Source organism: Mya arenaria, chromosome 6 (assembly GCF_026914265.1).
Source record: "Mya arenaria isolate MELC-2E11 chromosome 6, ASM2691426v1".
In the NCBI taxonomy this organism is placed as follows: domain Eukaryota; kingdom Metazoa; phylum Mollusca; class Bivalvia; order Myida; family Myidae; genus Mya; species Mya arenaria.
In genome coordinates, this window is record NC_069127.1 from 33764379 (window position 1) to 33780878 (window position 16500).

General features: G+C 37.0%; 1 protein-coding gene across 3 annotated transcripts in view; it reads right to left on the reverse strand.

The window, feature by feature from the left end:
* The window catches only part of LOC128238940 (DNA-directed RNA polymerase I subunit RPA1-like), a 36352-nt gene that overhangs the window by 5544 nt on the left and 14308 nt on the right, over positions 1 to 16500 (reverse strand). For all 3 annotated transcript variants that reach the window (XM_052955274.1, XM_052955275.1, XM_052955276.1), the window contains 15 exons: positions 15810 to 15965; positions 13790 to 13906; positions 13078 to 13289; positions 11728 to 11812; positions 10603 to 10803; positions 9153 to 9281; positions 8082 to 8243; positions 7315 to 7502; positions 6512 to 6632; positions 4997 to 5101; positions 4595 to 4819; positions 3486 to 3541; positions 2772 to 2939; positions 1428 to 1648; positions 638 to 765 (listed from right to left, as the gene is read on the reverse strand). In XM_052955274.1, coding sequence (XP_052811234.1) covers positions 638 to 765; positions 1428 to 1648; positions 2772 to 2939; positions 3486 to 3541; positions 4595 to 4819; positions 4997 to 5101; positions 6512 to 6632; positions 7315 to 7502; positions 8082 to 8243; positions 9153 to 9281; positions 10603 to 10803; positions 11728 to 11812; positions 13078 to 13289; positions 13790 to 13906; positions 15810 to 15965 — 2274 coding nt within the window. The remainder of the gene's footprint in view (positions 1 to 637; positions 766 to 1427; positions 1649 to 2771; positions 2940 to 3485; positions 3542 to 4594; positions 4820 to 4996; positions 5102 to 6511; positions 6633 to 7314; positions 7503 to 8081; positions 8244 to 9152; positions 9282 to 10602; positions 10804 to 11727; positions 11813 to 13077; positions 13290 to 13789; positions 13907 to 15809; positions 15966 to 16500) is intronic.

A 16500-nucleotide genomic window follows, 5' to 3' on the forward strand; every position in this document is an offset into this window, starting at 1 on the left:
CTAAAACTTTAACCTAAGTCAATCAGGGGCCATAACTTTTATTAAGGATAATATGGAGTTATGTCACCTCATTGTGTGACGGTCCTGAACAACTGTGTGAAGAATTAAGTCAATTAATGAAGGGTATTTGACTTAAAAAGTGAAAACCCCAACTTGCCCTAAAACTTTAACCTGCCCTAAAACTTTAACCTAGGTCAATCAGGGGCTATAACTTGTTTAAAGGATAATATGGAGTTATCTGACCTCATTATGGCCCCCTGAACACCTGTGTAAAGTGTTAAGTCAATTGAATGAAGGGTATTGGACTTATAAGTGAAAATCCCAACATGGCATTACCAACGCTAAAAACCTCAAAATTCAAAACAAAATAAGATTGACGTCATTCTGCTTTACATGGATGCTGGAAATTGTTGCAAACACTTTATTGTGTATTTCTCTTATGTTTCTAAATATTTTATTAATTTTGAAAAAGATTTTTTCTTCTGGAGAGTTCATAAAAAGAGTAAGTGTCATCTTATACATTTGTTAATTAACTAAGTAGCCATAGAATATGATCCAAAGAAACATAATAACCCTGGCTGTGGAATACACTATGATTGCTAAAAAACTTTTGTGTAATATTTTGTGCCTCACTCACATTGATGCGATGGTTGACACTGTCAGAATCAGTATCTTTCTCCTCATACTCGGCTATAAGGGCCTCATCAATGTCCTCCATGTCGCTGGGAACTTCCTCATCCTCATCCATAACCACATCTTCTGTATCTTAAAAGAAAGAACACAACTTTAATCATTTATCACCAGATCCTACCATGATTAAAATATTAGCAAAGAAATATGATTTTACTCATTTAGTCTGTCAAGAATACAAAACTTAAAGGACGAATCACTAGGTACTAACATGATTAAAATATGAGAAAAGAAATATGATCGAACTCTAATTTAGTCTGACAAGAATGCAGACTAAGAGCTTATATCACTAGATACTAATATGATCAAAATATGATAAAAGAAATATGATATTACTAACTTAATCTGACAAGAATACAAACTAAGAGCATGAATCACCAGACACTAATATGAGTAATAAAGGTACAGATCTTATATCAGGTATTTGTTGGATCATTTTTTACCTGTACAGGTGAGACAATTGCAATCAAGGAAAGATTATTGTTAACATAAGACACAAACAATCAGAAATTTAAGATTTTTAAAATGCCTCAACAGGCCCCGCTCTCCTGCTTATCTAGACCCTTTTTCTAATCCACTGTGTTGCCCCATGCCTTGCGCCCTTGACATCGTCCAACTCCACCGCCCTCCCTAATTTGAAACTCATTTCACACTTTTGAGCTGCCCCATTCTTCTGCCCACCTCCCTTCCGGTGTTCAAGCTCCAGCCCTGCCCCCCCTTCCCTATAAGTACCTTACCTTGCACCTCTGTGTTGCCCCCTGTTTCTGCTCCGTCCTCCTCCCCATCCTCATACTCTTGTTCCTCATCTTTTTTCCGTTTCTGCCCTGTTGCCGTATCATCCCCATCGTCTGCGTCTAACACTTCCTGTCCTTCCTCTGTCTCAGGCTCAGCCATTGGTTCCTCATCCTCAGCCGGAGCACGCTCCACCACACGCTTTGTGCTTCCACTCGACATCAACCTGACAAAAGTTAAGACTTTTCAGTAAGTATTACACTTTACTGATATTATGTACAATTTATATTGATTATTAAAAAGCAAGAATCATTTTGACGCTGTTTTCCACACCTTTTCATTTCTTTGCAATATGGACTGATATTTTTATGAGGAGTTTAAAAAAAAAAAATTATTCAATTTTTATGTTATTCATATATATTGAGTTGAACACTGTTAATCCGAAATCGTATGGACCAAAAATATAATTTCGGAATAGCGATGTTTCGGATTAACAATTTTCAGAAAATTACAGCTCTTACAAATTATAGATGACATGAAGTAATAAGTTGTAAAGATTGCAATGACAGTTACACGTAACCAATACGTTACATTTGGTTTGAGTGATCTTTCGTATACAAAAATATTTGTTGAATTAGTGTTTAATAAATGACAAATAATTCGTTATTATACTTCTTTATTAAATCAACATAAAACATTTAAAACAAAATGACAGCACATGTATGCATTCGGAACAGCGCACGGATTGTTCGGTAGCGGGTCGAGTGAGCACTGTGGCAATCAAATCTGATAAGGCATTTTTGAATGATATTCAGGTTGTGTTATCCAGTAATTATATATACACTGCATCAGCTAAATGAATCACTCATTTTCTGACATTGATGTTCACAACATACAAGTGCTCAATGTCATTCTTTAACAATTGCTACTTGTTATCCATTGTCACCTCAAGCCGAAGCATGAGTGCATTCAAAGTATGGTATGAAAAACTATAACATGATTAAGTTCCAAATAGGAATTGATAAATAGGTGTGAAATACCAAATCGGGACCATAATTTTTACTTCGGAATAGCGGTATCGGTTTAAAGATAAAAAAATTATTTAAACAAAGAAGGAGTAAAATCGGGACTGAAAAATAATTTCAAAATAGTGATAATTTCGGATAAACAGTGTTTGGAATAGCAATGTTCAACTGTATAAACCTTTTACTTTATAAGTGTATCGGTGGAAAAACAAGGCTGGTATAAAACCACCCAGCCTGAGGCACGTCTATTCCAGATGGGACTACATGACCTTGACTTGCTATGCATTATGACCTTGACTCTGTACCTATGTGACCTTGACCCACCTTCTCTTTGCCTGCTTGTTGATGGTGAAGCGGATGTGCTGTAACAGTTTCTTCACATATACTTTCTCAAGGAAGCGGATCACCTGGTCTGGTTTCACAGCAAACTTGTCACGGTAACATGACCACGGCAGGAAGTGGAAGGTGACCTTGAACATGCGTCGCCGTTGACTGCAGGAAAATAATATTGAAAGTTATAAAATAATAATTTCAACACAATATTTACTTGATATCAGATTTTGACATATTTCAGCCATCTTGGCCTGCATCTAGATGTGTATCGTGTACAGGAAACGAAATCACTATATACAGGTACTCCCATTTTGGAAAAGGGGTAAGAGCCCCTATTATTGGGAAAATTGGGTCCTTTTGTCTACATTTGGGAATTCCCGATGTCCCAATAAATCGGACAAAATGCTGAGAGATATAGACAGAAAATTAAGTCAGTGATGAGGTTTCTTTCCTAAAGGATTAGTTCTGCACAGCTAAAACTATCACTTAAACACTTAAATACGATATCGCTCTTAGGACCCTTAATAAATTGGAGCTCCATAGGCTGCAATGTTTTTTGTAACATCCACCATAGTAAATATCTGATTTTCGTTATTGAAATCTAGGAATCATAACACACAAAGTTTTTTTTAATGTATTAAAAACCCTCACTGATTCATACGGGTTATACACAAAGTTTATTTTAAATGTAAGAAAACCACTCACTGTTTCATACGACCCTCAATAGCCAACCATTCCACAACCTCCACATCTTGTAATAGCTGCAAATAGAATTTTCTGCACTGTAAATCAGTTTCCAAGGCAACCATTAGAAAGAATTCATTAAGTCACAATGAATCAGTACATTACTTGGCCTTTTGACCTCACGGTCGCTCAAAAATACCTGCGACTAATTTTTTCCCTGTTTTCAGAAGATAAAATTTCTTATTCCTTTTTCATTACTGTATAAAAGGGCTAGAAAGTAGATAAAAACCCCACATACCCCTAACAGCTGCCCTTTGACAGTTTTGACATATTTGTCAAAGAATCAGCTGATTATGGCACCAATGCCTTTAATTCAGCTCAGAACAGATGTTAATTTCCTAGAAAACTGTCAAAAGTTTCATTTTTCTTAAAGCGTTAGTAACGCTTTTAGCCATTAAACATAAATTTTTGAACAGAAATATTAAAACTGAATACTCGTCTTTTATAAGTAGTCTTATATCACTGTTTTCAAGACATTTGCACAAAAGTTGGCTCATTTCAAGACAAAAAAAGAAACAAAGTTGTCAAAACAGGCAATCTGTGAGAGTATAGCTTTAAAATGTGGGTGGGGTAGGGCCACACCTTTTCCCCTTTTTTTGGGCTTATAAGTCGCAATTAAAGAACAAACCTTAAAGTTTCATGATATGTAATGAAGAAATGTTTCCCTTCAAGGTTAAATATTTTCAATAAGAGATTGTGAAGAACTTATGGTTAAAAGTAAAAAAAAAAAATTGTGTAAAATAACATGTTTTTTTTCAAGACTTTTGCATGCAGAAAATGACCATGACAGGACAATACTGTGACTTTATTCCTTTGAAAAACAGACATGCTAAAAAGTAATAACATTTTGGAGAACTATACACATTTACATACACTGCAATTACACATATTAAATATAGAATGAAAATGAAAAATGAAAATTCTCGGACAAGCAAAAGAAATCCCTTTGCAAATCAGTAGCTTCTCATTTTCAACATTAAGTGCAGCACTACTTTTCGGACCGCAGTTGTCATTTCCTACCTTTCCAACCTTGCGCTAAAAAAAAAGATTCACCTACGACTAAACCTCACCTCTTTCAAGTGTACTTTTGTCAAGTGTTTCTGGAGCTCCCGTGCTCGGTCCTTCGCTGGACCTCCAGGCACCACGGGCACGTCGATGGCGGGTGTCTTGATCTGTCGGGAGCCCACCATGAGAACCTCCCGAAGACGGGGAATTCCCAGTGTCACGTTCATCTCATTACGACCAGCGAAGTGGAACGTGTTCAAGGTCATCTGGGTTGAAGGCTCTCCGATAGACTGGGTGAGATGAAGAAAGTCAAAGGTTCAATTTATACAATATACACTCAGAGACAAAATAAATTATATTCTTTCGATGTTTTTAAAATGGTCTGTATTATCTCTTGTAAATGAAATACTGAAATGAGGTGGTTGTTTTTATTGCAATATACAATATATTCCTCTCCCCCCACTTACCTGGGCACTGAGAAGCCCAACTGGTTCCCCAGGCTCAACCACCGCCCGCTGTACTTTCAATGACATCATTTCCCAGAACTTTGATTCTGACATGCCAAGACCGCTCTATAAAACAATATATTGTTATAAAGTTTATCTTTAAATACCATTAAGTGACCTTACCTAACCCCTTAAGTTTCACATACAGAAATGAACATGCATATTTAACAAAACAAATCCAGCAAAACTAATTATTCTAATTCCATAATTTTGTCATTATTGGATATATCAGTACAAAATTGGTTATATTAACTTTCCCCAAAACCCAGCTCACAACATAATTATGTTTAAAAACCATTATAACATTTCCACTTCCACTCTTTCATTTCATACAGTACTGACAGTGCTCCAGCTAAGCCAAAATAGAAGGATGAGGCCCCCTGCTGCCCTTTTCCAGCACCCTGCCTTTTTACTACACCCTGATGTGCCCTTTTGAGTCAATTTTCAGAAATTAGTATAAATAATAAATATACACAATGTGAAATTTCGACTCTAAAGTATAGATAAAATATTCACAACAAACTATAAGTAAAAGCATTTACATACACAATATGAATTGAACATTAGCCAATGCAAGTGCCCCATAAGGCCAGGGCTCGACATCAACGGTGGTCCGATGGTCCGGGACCACCAGATTCATGGTCCGGACCAGTAGAAACCAGTTCTGGCTAGTCCAACTGGACCAGTGAAATTTCCAAGAAGAAATAATTTAATCAGAAATGTTAAGCACGATCCCTGACTAAATCTGACAATATGTATAATCCAACAAATAAATGCAGTGCAAGCAGCGTTCGTTGTTTTTATTTACATTCCCTTGCGCATGCGTTACATCTGCGACCGGAAGTAAACAGCACAGAACAGTTTACGATAGCTGTGAAATCATCGGAATTAGGTCAATCTTTATTACGATGTAAAATTCCAATAACTTATTTTAGCAAATCATTTCGTCCATATTTATAGCATTGAATTTGGTTTTTAAGTATTTATCGTATGCATAGTAAATTAAAGCCATTTGCTAATGTGATTGACAAATTTTAATGTACATTCAAGTCAGATATGTACTATATATCTTTTATTGCTGCCTGATAATCCAACGTATATTCTAGTCAATCCTCATACTATTGTTTCATTGTTGTAATGTTAACCAGTTAAAGTTTTATATTAAAATTAAAAGCTCACTATTATTTTCATCATGTGTGTATATAATAAACCTTCACAGGCAAAGAATTAAAATCATATCATCAAAAAGTATCAATTTGGTCAGGACCAGTGGATATTAGGTCAGGACCAGTAGAAAATATATCTACTAGTCCGAATGGACCAGTGGATTTAAAAGTTAACGTCGAGGCCTGCATAAGGCACATGTATTTGATGCCCATCAAAGGTGCCCTTTCTGACCTAGCACCTTGCCCTTTTCACATCCTGGCTGGAGCAATAAGTACTCTTTATATTAGCCCATGTTTCTAGCGTACTGACCAGTTGTTGTTTAGAGAAACTCCTTATCTCCGCGTCTAGTTTCTCGGGCAGCACACGGGGCAGGTACTGGGAGAACTGGGACATCACGGGATCAGGGCACCGACCTTGGTATCGCCCGTACCTGATAAGGGAGTTTTGAGCATTGAGTAAATAGTATGTTGGGCCAAAAACAGTTAATTCCAAATCAAAGCTGCTAATTTTTGGCCAAAATTTCTACTTCGATGCAAAAATTAAAGCTTGTTGGATACACATCTTTGTGAGTCTGCTAAAATCTTGTTTGTAGGTCATACCCAAATAAGCTTTGATCATTGGTTAATAAAAATACCGGTATATCTGGTTAAATCAACTATTCAAGCCTCAAATATTTGTTGCAGTGGAGGGTGAAATACAGCCCATTCATTAGACTTTGTACAAAATAGGTTGGTTTAAAAAAAAATAATGCATTAATATGTTCTTTTATTTGACTTTTATGATCAAAACAAGAGAGCATGATTAAACAAGAGAGCATGATTTGTGTACAGATCCAAAATTATAAGCCTTTATAAACGGTTTTCTTTTTAATTATTAGCTCTGTGGCCACAAATTACCCTGGCAGTTAAAAAAGCATCAAAATATTGCTAATATTTTTTATCTCTACACAAATCATATGAGTTTTTGGTTTTGATCATTAAAGTTTAATAAATGATTGAAACATAATAACACATAAAAAATAAAACATCATTTTTTTCATCAATCTATATTGTGTGCATTTGAACCACAAATCTACCATCAAAACCATTTAGCCTGAATAAAATTCCACTTACTTTTCTCTCTCCTTGTTACTGAGGCCCTTCCACATTTTACACAACTGTGAATCACGCAATTTCCGGCCAGGTACCCCTTTCAGGGCCTTTTCTCCAGAAGGCTCTACCAGCTGACAGAAACTCAGAAATCCCGATGTTCGCACCTTCTTCCCTTCCCCCTGGCCATGCTTTTTGCGCCATTTTTGTATCTGAAGACGTTCATTTTGAGACTGATCACTATCACAACATGTATCAGGTATTGTACGATTATTTTACTCCTACATATTAATGTGTGTTTACAGAATAAAACCTAGGCTTGTCAATTCTTCAAAGTTGGTCAAGGGGCATAACTCCTCAATTGGTAATGCCAGAGTTACAAATCAGTATTTAATATTGATCTTATCCTTATCCTTAAGACATGCCTCAGTGATTCCATTCAGCCTATTGGTCAGCTAAATATACAAGCCAATCAAAACATGATTCTAATCTTAAATTTAAGTTCAATCTAAGTTGGTTATTGAATACGGCCCCGAGCAACACAAATGTGTATTGTCACTTATAACATGATTTGTACTAGTCTTAGTTTCATTTAAATATCTTGAAAGGTTGCTGAGGTAACAAGGCTATCCCAATATCAGAAAAAGTATAAACAAAAAGTATAGTAATGATATAGATAGGCCAAATATATAATCAAAAGTTGCTTATATTAGGGCTGGAACTTATAATAGGGTCAGTCTGGTAACCAATTCAACAATATTATTTTCTATTAGCCTATTAAATACCGTTACCTTTTTCTCAAGGTAAGAGATCTTGCCAGGTGCCTCATCATCTTGTGAGCAGCGAGGTTGCACACTTGAGATCACACCTTGGTTTTCTACGAGAAACGGGAGCTGGCGGGGCTTCAGGAAACCAGTCTTGTGAAGATCTAACCCATCCTCCCCATAGTTAAACTGGAATAGAAGTACACTTGACTTATGTAAAACACTGTAAATGGAAGCCTAATAGGCAAGTACTGATTCTTATTATGACGTGTCTGTGTCAAGTTGTAAGCATTTCATTACAGTCATTAAAGGGGCTAGACACCCGATGATCCAAAAATCAGCAAATACAGTATTTCCTCAAAACAAGCCAAGAACAGTTAATGCGAGCTAGTAGGAGGCCAATAATACATCACTTTAAAGGATTTAATTAATGAATGCAACAATCATGTTGTAATCACATCTGTATTTCCCCGGTAAAAATAGCTCATAATGGTTTCTCAGTTTATATCATATCTGTTTATGAGTACAGATTAATATACTGACAATTTTTTTAAACGTACTGGAATGTACCTGGAAGATTACCGTAATAAATTTCAAATTGAAAAAAAATGCGCAAAGATGCATGAGTCGTAATCTATGTAATACGTCAGTAAGTAAGATTCAATGCGTTGTACACACCAATGTCAATTTTATAAAAGTTTTGACAATTTTCTTTTGTTCTTGCAATTGTATCATCTGGGGTCTAGCCCCTTTAAAAGCATTGTAAGTTGTTTCATCCATGTTAAACTTACACAGTTAAGATAGATGCATAAGAGAAATGTATAAATTTGAATGCATTATGATTAACTCATTTGACTTTAATGATCAAAGAAAAAAAACATACAAATTGTGAACAGATAAAAAAATATTAGCCTTTATAAATGGGGTTTCCAATCAGTAGCTTACCTGGCCACAAATTATCATGTTAAAATGATAAGCGCCAAAATATTGTTAATTATTTTTTGCCCGTACACAAATCATACGCTGTCTTTGCTTTGGTTATTAGTCAAATGACAAGGACCATAAGCCCTCCCCCCCCACCTCACCGCTGCCACGTACCTGTATAACACTGTTGTCACTGTCCCGCACCGTGAGATCATAGCCGACCTTGATGCCTTCCAAGTGTTTGATGAGACAACGCTGCAGGTAGCCACTACGAGACGTCTTCACTGCCGTGTCAATCAGACCCTGAAAGAGGGCATACATGTAAAGGTAAAGACTATTGGCCGGTAACAAATGTACAGGTATATAGGATTCTTTCTTGTTCAACATACCATGACAAGACGGTTTTGCTTTTATAGCATATATGTGTGTGTCCCAAATGGTGAAGGTGTGCCAGTCTAAGAAAGTTATGAATTTACAAGAGCGCCAATTGTCACAAAATTATTTCAATCCTTAATTTAGGTGTGTAGGGTTGTGTGTAAAGCCATATTAAGAGAGAAGACACTGTAAATTCAGCTTTTACCAATTCAAGGGTCATAACTCTGGAGTGACTGAGGTAATATAGCTAATTACCTGACCCAGATATTCTACCCACACATATTCAGGCCAAATCAAGTTATGATTGGAGAAAGGATTCATAAATAATTGAAAAGAAGACAAAATTTGGGGTAATTTCTATAATTAAAGATTATAAGTATCTTCCATGGCCGAGAGTGTAAAATAGGTTCATTCCGACCCGAGCGTAAGGTGTTTAGCGGAAACGAGGTTTACCGAGCGGCTATGGAAGATGCTTTTTCTACCACCTCAGTGCTTAGTGAAAATAATTGCGTATGGATATGCGATAATTCGTGGTTGTCATGGATATGCGCGTAGTGATTCAGATAATGTTAATTGTCAAATCGGTCTTTAAATAGATTTTAGGAGAGTGAAGCATTATTTCTTGAAAGGTGCGTAAAAACTGTTTTTGGTGACATTTGAAGCGAGAAATAATTAGTTAGCGTTCTACATATTGCCACAAGCCAAGGTTTTCATGATGCTACAGACGACAGTCTTCAACTTAATTACAATGTGGTGACCATTAAAAAGGAGTGCCATATGGGCATTTTATCTTCGCCCGTGGGCAAGATAAGAATTTCTAGCATGGTTAAATTATTGGATCTACTTATCTGAGGTGGGAGAAAATTCCTGAGTGACTAGAGGGATATGGCTGGTTATTAAAATTGTCCGAGACATTATGCCAATTGTTGAATACAATTTTTAAACAAATTTTGGTTTTTATGTCAATTTTGGTGCTTATTAGAAAACAGGCTTCCAAAATTATTCAGAGGATAACATACTGGTCGCCACCTGCACGCCTGTATGCTGCAGGTAAAACAGTAATAAGTCCCGTTCTATGAACAGGCATATAAAAATAAACATAAATACATTGCTTTATCCAAATTATTGTGATTCCCTCTGATGAGCATAGTTTTTTTTTATAGTTTTTTCGCTAAAAAGGTCTTAAATTTATAGGAAAAATAATTTTAAGATAATAAATGGCACCAAACGAAATGGGTATATTTCTTACCTCTCTCCCAGCCATACAATGAAAGAAGTACTCTTGTTGACGAATTCCAGTCAAAAAACGCCCTGTTACGAAGCCTCCTGCCCGCGGTGTGACGTCGTACGCAAGGAACGAGGGCAGGGTTTTCCCGCTCAACATGAGCGGCGGCCGCTTGCCCTCAAGTTCGATCTGGCCAAGGAGGCAGGAGATCTGCATGCAGTTCACCTGGGGGATACACACATGGAGACAAGAACAGTAATTTGGGATTATAAAGATACTTTAGAAAGATTGTCTTTCAGAATAAATGTAACTGGGTATACGATGTGTATATAGCAGCACTTATACTGTCTCGCTATAGAGCTAGCTAATTCCAAATGTAACAGACTGCACAAATTGCTATGTGCATCTGTCGTGGGTTCAACCCCACGACCTCTTGCTCTGCAGGCGGACACTCTACCGCTTCGCTATAAAAGCTAGTTCTATAGCGGGACAGTATAAGTGCGGCTATATACATATTGTATACCCGGTTACACATTCCCCCTCTAATTTGTAATTCGTCCTCGAATTTCGGAGACAAAGGTCAATTTGCAATGACCTTGAGGCATATCATATAACACGGGTCCCTCGTTGGGCCCAAATGTCACAGGGTGAGAAAATTGTGCAGCCAGACCGCTGTTCAAACGCGGGACCCCTCGCTATCAGGGCGAGTGCTCTACCGACTAAACTACCGGACCACTTACACACCTCCTCACCACCTGTATAGGTATCGGTACCGTGACATAAATACTTGTCCAGAGCGTTGATTTAAAGTTTTAAAGGAAACCATTGATTAGAAAACATAATATAACAAGAGCACAGTAAATGTCAATGCCCATCTGTTTTTATTGAGTTGAACAAGGGGCATTAGTTGACAAATATTAAAGTCAGAGTAATGGGCCTTACTATACATGTGAGTATTATCTCTGGCATAATGTGTACCAAGTTTCATTTGAGTATTTTGAACTGTGTTTGATATATTATGGCCAAGTTTGAAGTTTTTGCACACTGAAACCAAAAATGACGACAAAAAGCCTATCAAAATACAGTTTGTTTTTGTACAATGTCAGATTGGGCTAAAATCTATGATTTTAAAGGAAAGGTAAAACTTACGGAGGAACCTTTTGCTCCTGACACAACCATCAACTGGAGATTGTTTTCTGGGAACAGCTTCAGCAGGCCATTTGGCATACAGGTACTGCAGAGGAAATAGTGAGATAACAGTTACAGCAGGCCATTTGGTATACAGGTACTGCAGAGAAAATAGTGAGATAACAGTTACAGCAGGCCATTTGGTATACAGGTACTGCAGAGGAAAATAGTGAGATAACAGTTACAGCAGGCCATTTGGCATACAGGTACTGCAGAGGAAAATAGTGAGATAACAGTTACAGCAGGCCATTTGGTATACAGGTACTGCAGAGGAAAATAGTGAGATAACAGTTACAGCAGGCCATTTGGCATACAGGTACTGCAGAGGAAAATAGTGAGATAACAGATACAGCAGGCTTTTTGGCATACAGGTACTGCAGAAGAAAATAGTGAGATAACAGCTTCAGCAGGCCATTTGGCATACAGGTTCTGCAGACGGAAATAGTGAGATAACAGTTACAGCAGGCCATTTGGCATACAGGTACTGCAGAAGAAAATAGTGAGATAACAGTTACAGCAGGCCATTTGGCATACAGGTACTGCAGAGGAAAATAGTGAGATAACAGCTTCAGCAGGCTTTTGGCATACATGTACAATAAAGGAAAATAGTGAGTTAACAGGTACATACAGGTACTGCAGAGGTAAATAATGAGATAACAGCTTCAACAGGCTATTTGGCATACAGGTATTGTAGAGGATATTGTGAGATAACAGCTTCAACAGTCCATTTGGTATACAGGTAATACAGATGAAAATAGTGAGTTAACAGTTCAACTGGCTTTTTGGCATACAGGTACTGCAGGGGAAAATAGTGAGTTAACAAATACAGCAGGCTTTTTGGCATACAGGTACTGCAGAGGAAAAGTGTGAGATAACAGTAACAGGAGTGCTTAATTTTGGCAAGCTCTATTTGTCAAAGCATCGCACATTTGATTCAAAGCTGAACCCCTGTGAATAAGAGCAGACTGAAGGTATGATACTTCAGATAAAATGTCTTTATATACTGTGTTAGCACATTTTTAATAACAACATCATACAGGTACATAATCTAAGATTGATGATATAAAATTGATTATAAACTTACTTGAATAGACTAAAGAAGAAGCAACATCAAAGGACATTTACATCTAAACAATATTTGCCTAAACAACCACAAAATATACAAAAAAAAGACTTCAAAGACTGTATGAACAGTGCCTTGAGGGATGGAAGCAAAATATTAACTGTAAGATTAGAGTAACATAGATTCAGTTAGAATGTTTTATGTTAACTCCATGGCCTAGTCCGCATTTGGATAAAGTAACAACTTACTTGACAATGGAGTTCTGGATGTCGTTTGTCTGATTGCGCATATTCATATCAAGCTCTCTCATCCGTTGCTGGTTTGGTGTGAAATGGGCTGACATGAGGGCATCGGCCACTTCCCTGTCACCCGTCCCCATCTCCATGTCCAGGGTCTTCCGAGCCACAGCCCCACCGACCTTTGGAGAGTTGCGGACTATTTTGGCTCGCGCTTTGTCAGCCTGCAGAAATCAGCATGTACAATAAATTCATAAAAGTGTTTTGCCAATGGGTAAGAATTCAAATAGGAGGCAACAAAGGCACACATCAATGACTTTTTCTCTCCTCCATTTTTTTCAAAGGACAAATACCTATTAAGAGATAATATCATGCTAGCACAAAAGGTTAAAGTGAAATTACTAAAGGGCATTGAAGCCCAATTTTTTTTTTAGAATGTCATTTCCCAACCTGTCAAAAACATACCATAACGCTTTCTTATCAAACAAAATGTTGTCCTTAGTGTCCTTAAAATCAGGGAAAACGCACTGATATTTAAATGTTCCACATATACATGTTTTTTACAAAAATTTAGAAGGGAAAAGTCAAAATCTGGAAAACGTGGATACTTAAATGTTCCACATGTTTTTGTTGTTGTTTTTTATACAAAAATCTGCTCATCCGCCCTTTCTTACTTCATTGTGGATGTTAATAAATTATTATCATTATCTCTGGCTTTATCTACCTTCCTGGTGACAAGAATATCCTCCACTCCCAGTGTGAAGCCCCTCTGCTGGAGGAAGTTCATAAACAGACGACCAAAACAGGTCAACATCTGGCCCGCAACTCCACCACCATACAGCTGCGGGAGAAATACCGGTAAATATTTATATCGAGGCCATCTTACCAACATGCAAAGGACAAAATATCATAAGATCAAAATTCAAATCAAATGTTAGGCATTATGTCTGAAGAAAATGAAAATTGTTACCGTAAATGACTGGGTATAAGACGATAGGGGGTATTAAACGCAGGGAAAAAAATCTGTAAAAAGTCCAAGTAAAAAACTTTTAATCTATGTTTTAGGTTAAAAGACGCATAGAAAAGATGTCAAATGGTCTGGCATTTTTGGCCACCATGTTTGTTGACAGTGACAACAATTATTTTTTTCGTGAAAATGGCGACGGTTATCTTTAAAACCATACAATGATAAAACTGTTGAAAATGAAAAGTTAAGTTATGCCAAAACCTTATATTGTATGGGTTTGTTCTCAAAATGTCAACACCTACAAAAAAGAATAAAGAATGTGACAAAGTGTGAAAAAAACAAGACCATTATCGCAACAGTTTGTAGTATTGGTATGTTAAACAGGTTAAAGGCAATCAAGTTTTTCACACCTTCTCGTACAACTGACAAAAAATATTTTGACAGTGCCCAACTTTGCTTTTTTATATGCAAGTTTAATTATTGTTCAATTCAATCTATTATTCAAAATAATATTGAATAACTTTGATTGAAAAATATTTTTGTTTAAATTATAAATGTCTTATGATATACCGTATCCCGATCTTCAACTGCCGTTTTAACTCGTATATACTCGATCAATATGACGTGAGTAACATCCCTTTCTACATAAATCTAAACAAACTCTTGGCTTGAAATCAATTTTAGAAAAAAAGTTAAAAAAATTGTTACTGGGTATTATACGCAGGCATTTTTTGGCATCGAAATCTGAGGGAAAAAACGGTGTCTAATACCCAGTCATTTACAGTAGTTTAAACTTATTTATTTTTACAAAGATTGTGAAACAAGCTATTGCAACTTATATTAATCACTCTCATTGGCACGATGTCGCGTGAGAATGTGGTCTTGTATTGTTGGGGAAACCAGAGTACCCGGATGAAACCTACTTGTCGGACTTGGTGACCACAAACCAAACTCACAAGCACCCAGGCCGGGAATTGAACCCGGATCGCCTAGGTGAGAAGCGAGTGCACTAACCACTGGCTAACAGGACAACCAATATAAACGATATATTCATGTGGAAGACCAAAATTGTTCAAACTTACAAAAAGCCCCATTACTTTCCCTATTTACTTATTAATATTACACAGAAATCTATTTGAAAAGCGAGTGTAAGAAAGGATCATTGATTAAATAGGGCCATTGTGTTATTATTGAATCTTTTCCATAGATATTGGGTCTAAATAGACAATGAGCTGAAGCTTGGTTGTAATCAGAGCTATAGGAAATATTATGTGATGTAAATTGTTTTTAATTCCTATTGAAATACAGGAAGTAATCTGAATAATTGTTTTTAACAAGAATATCTTTATGTAATAGTTAGATGACATGAATTAAAATCATAATGATTAAGAGTTGGCGGAGCGAGCATAGAATAACCTCATTAGCTGATACATTGTCAACGCAAAAGCTGATGCAGGGATTGTGTATTGGATGAGTGGCAGTGGGCGAACATTTTAACACCTGCGAAAGTTGAAATTCTTTACGATTAAGCCTAGTACTTAATTGGCTGTGAATGTAGATTGTATTCTAAGCAGATGTTAGTACCTGTTAAGTCACAGGGCACCCAAGGAAATGTCAACAAACAATACAGCTATCTTACTTTTTAAGCTGCTACATAATATGTTGATCTGGTAGCCTGCATCAGTAACTCGGCCAGTATGATAAACAATGAGTTACCGGTTCTTCAAAAATAAGCTTCATAAAATATCTGGTTTATACAAAGCAAATTTTGACATACCTCATAACTACAGTGTACAAGCCCAAATGGTGTGGGCCCATAGTGTCCCTTATCCAGGACCCCAATAAGTAGCTCCCCCTGGCGTATAACAACATCACTCTCCCCCATCCCGTACTGGCTGATAGCTGGCATGTTAACACCCGCCTTCACCCAAACCTGTAAAAACACAGAGCAAAAAGTTAAATAAATATTACTAGAGGACCACACAGAGTAGTTCCCCTTTGCGCATCATGACATCACTCTTCCACTATCCCAATCTGGCCAATACCTGGCATATGTACACCTGCCTTCACTGATACCTGAGAAAACACAGCACAAATTAGAAACAAATATTACTAGTCCAGTATCCCAGAGAGTACATGTACCTCCCCCTAGAGTATAACAACATGACTCTCCCTCATCACATACCAGCCAATATCCGATACATGTAAACCCGCCATAACCCATACCCGAGATAACACAGCACAAATAAGAAACAAACATTACTAGAGGGTCCCAGAGAGAAGCTCCCCCAATGCATATAACAACATCACTATCTGCTTTCTCATACATTGTACTCATACATTGTACTGGTGAATATCTGGTATGTGTACACCCGCTAACAACACAACCCTCCCCTATTTTGTACTGGCATCCATCCACCCCCATTTACCCATACCTGGGAAACAGAGTATGTACATTATAACTAGAG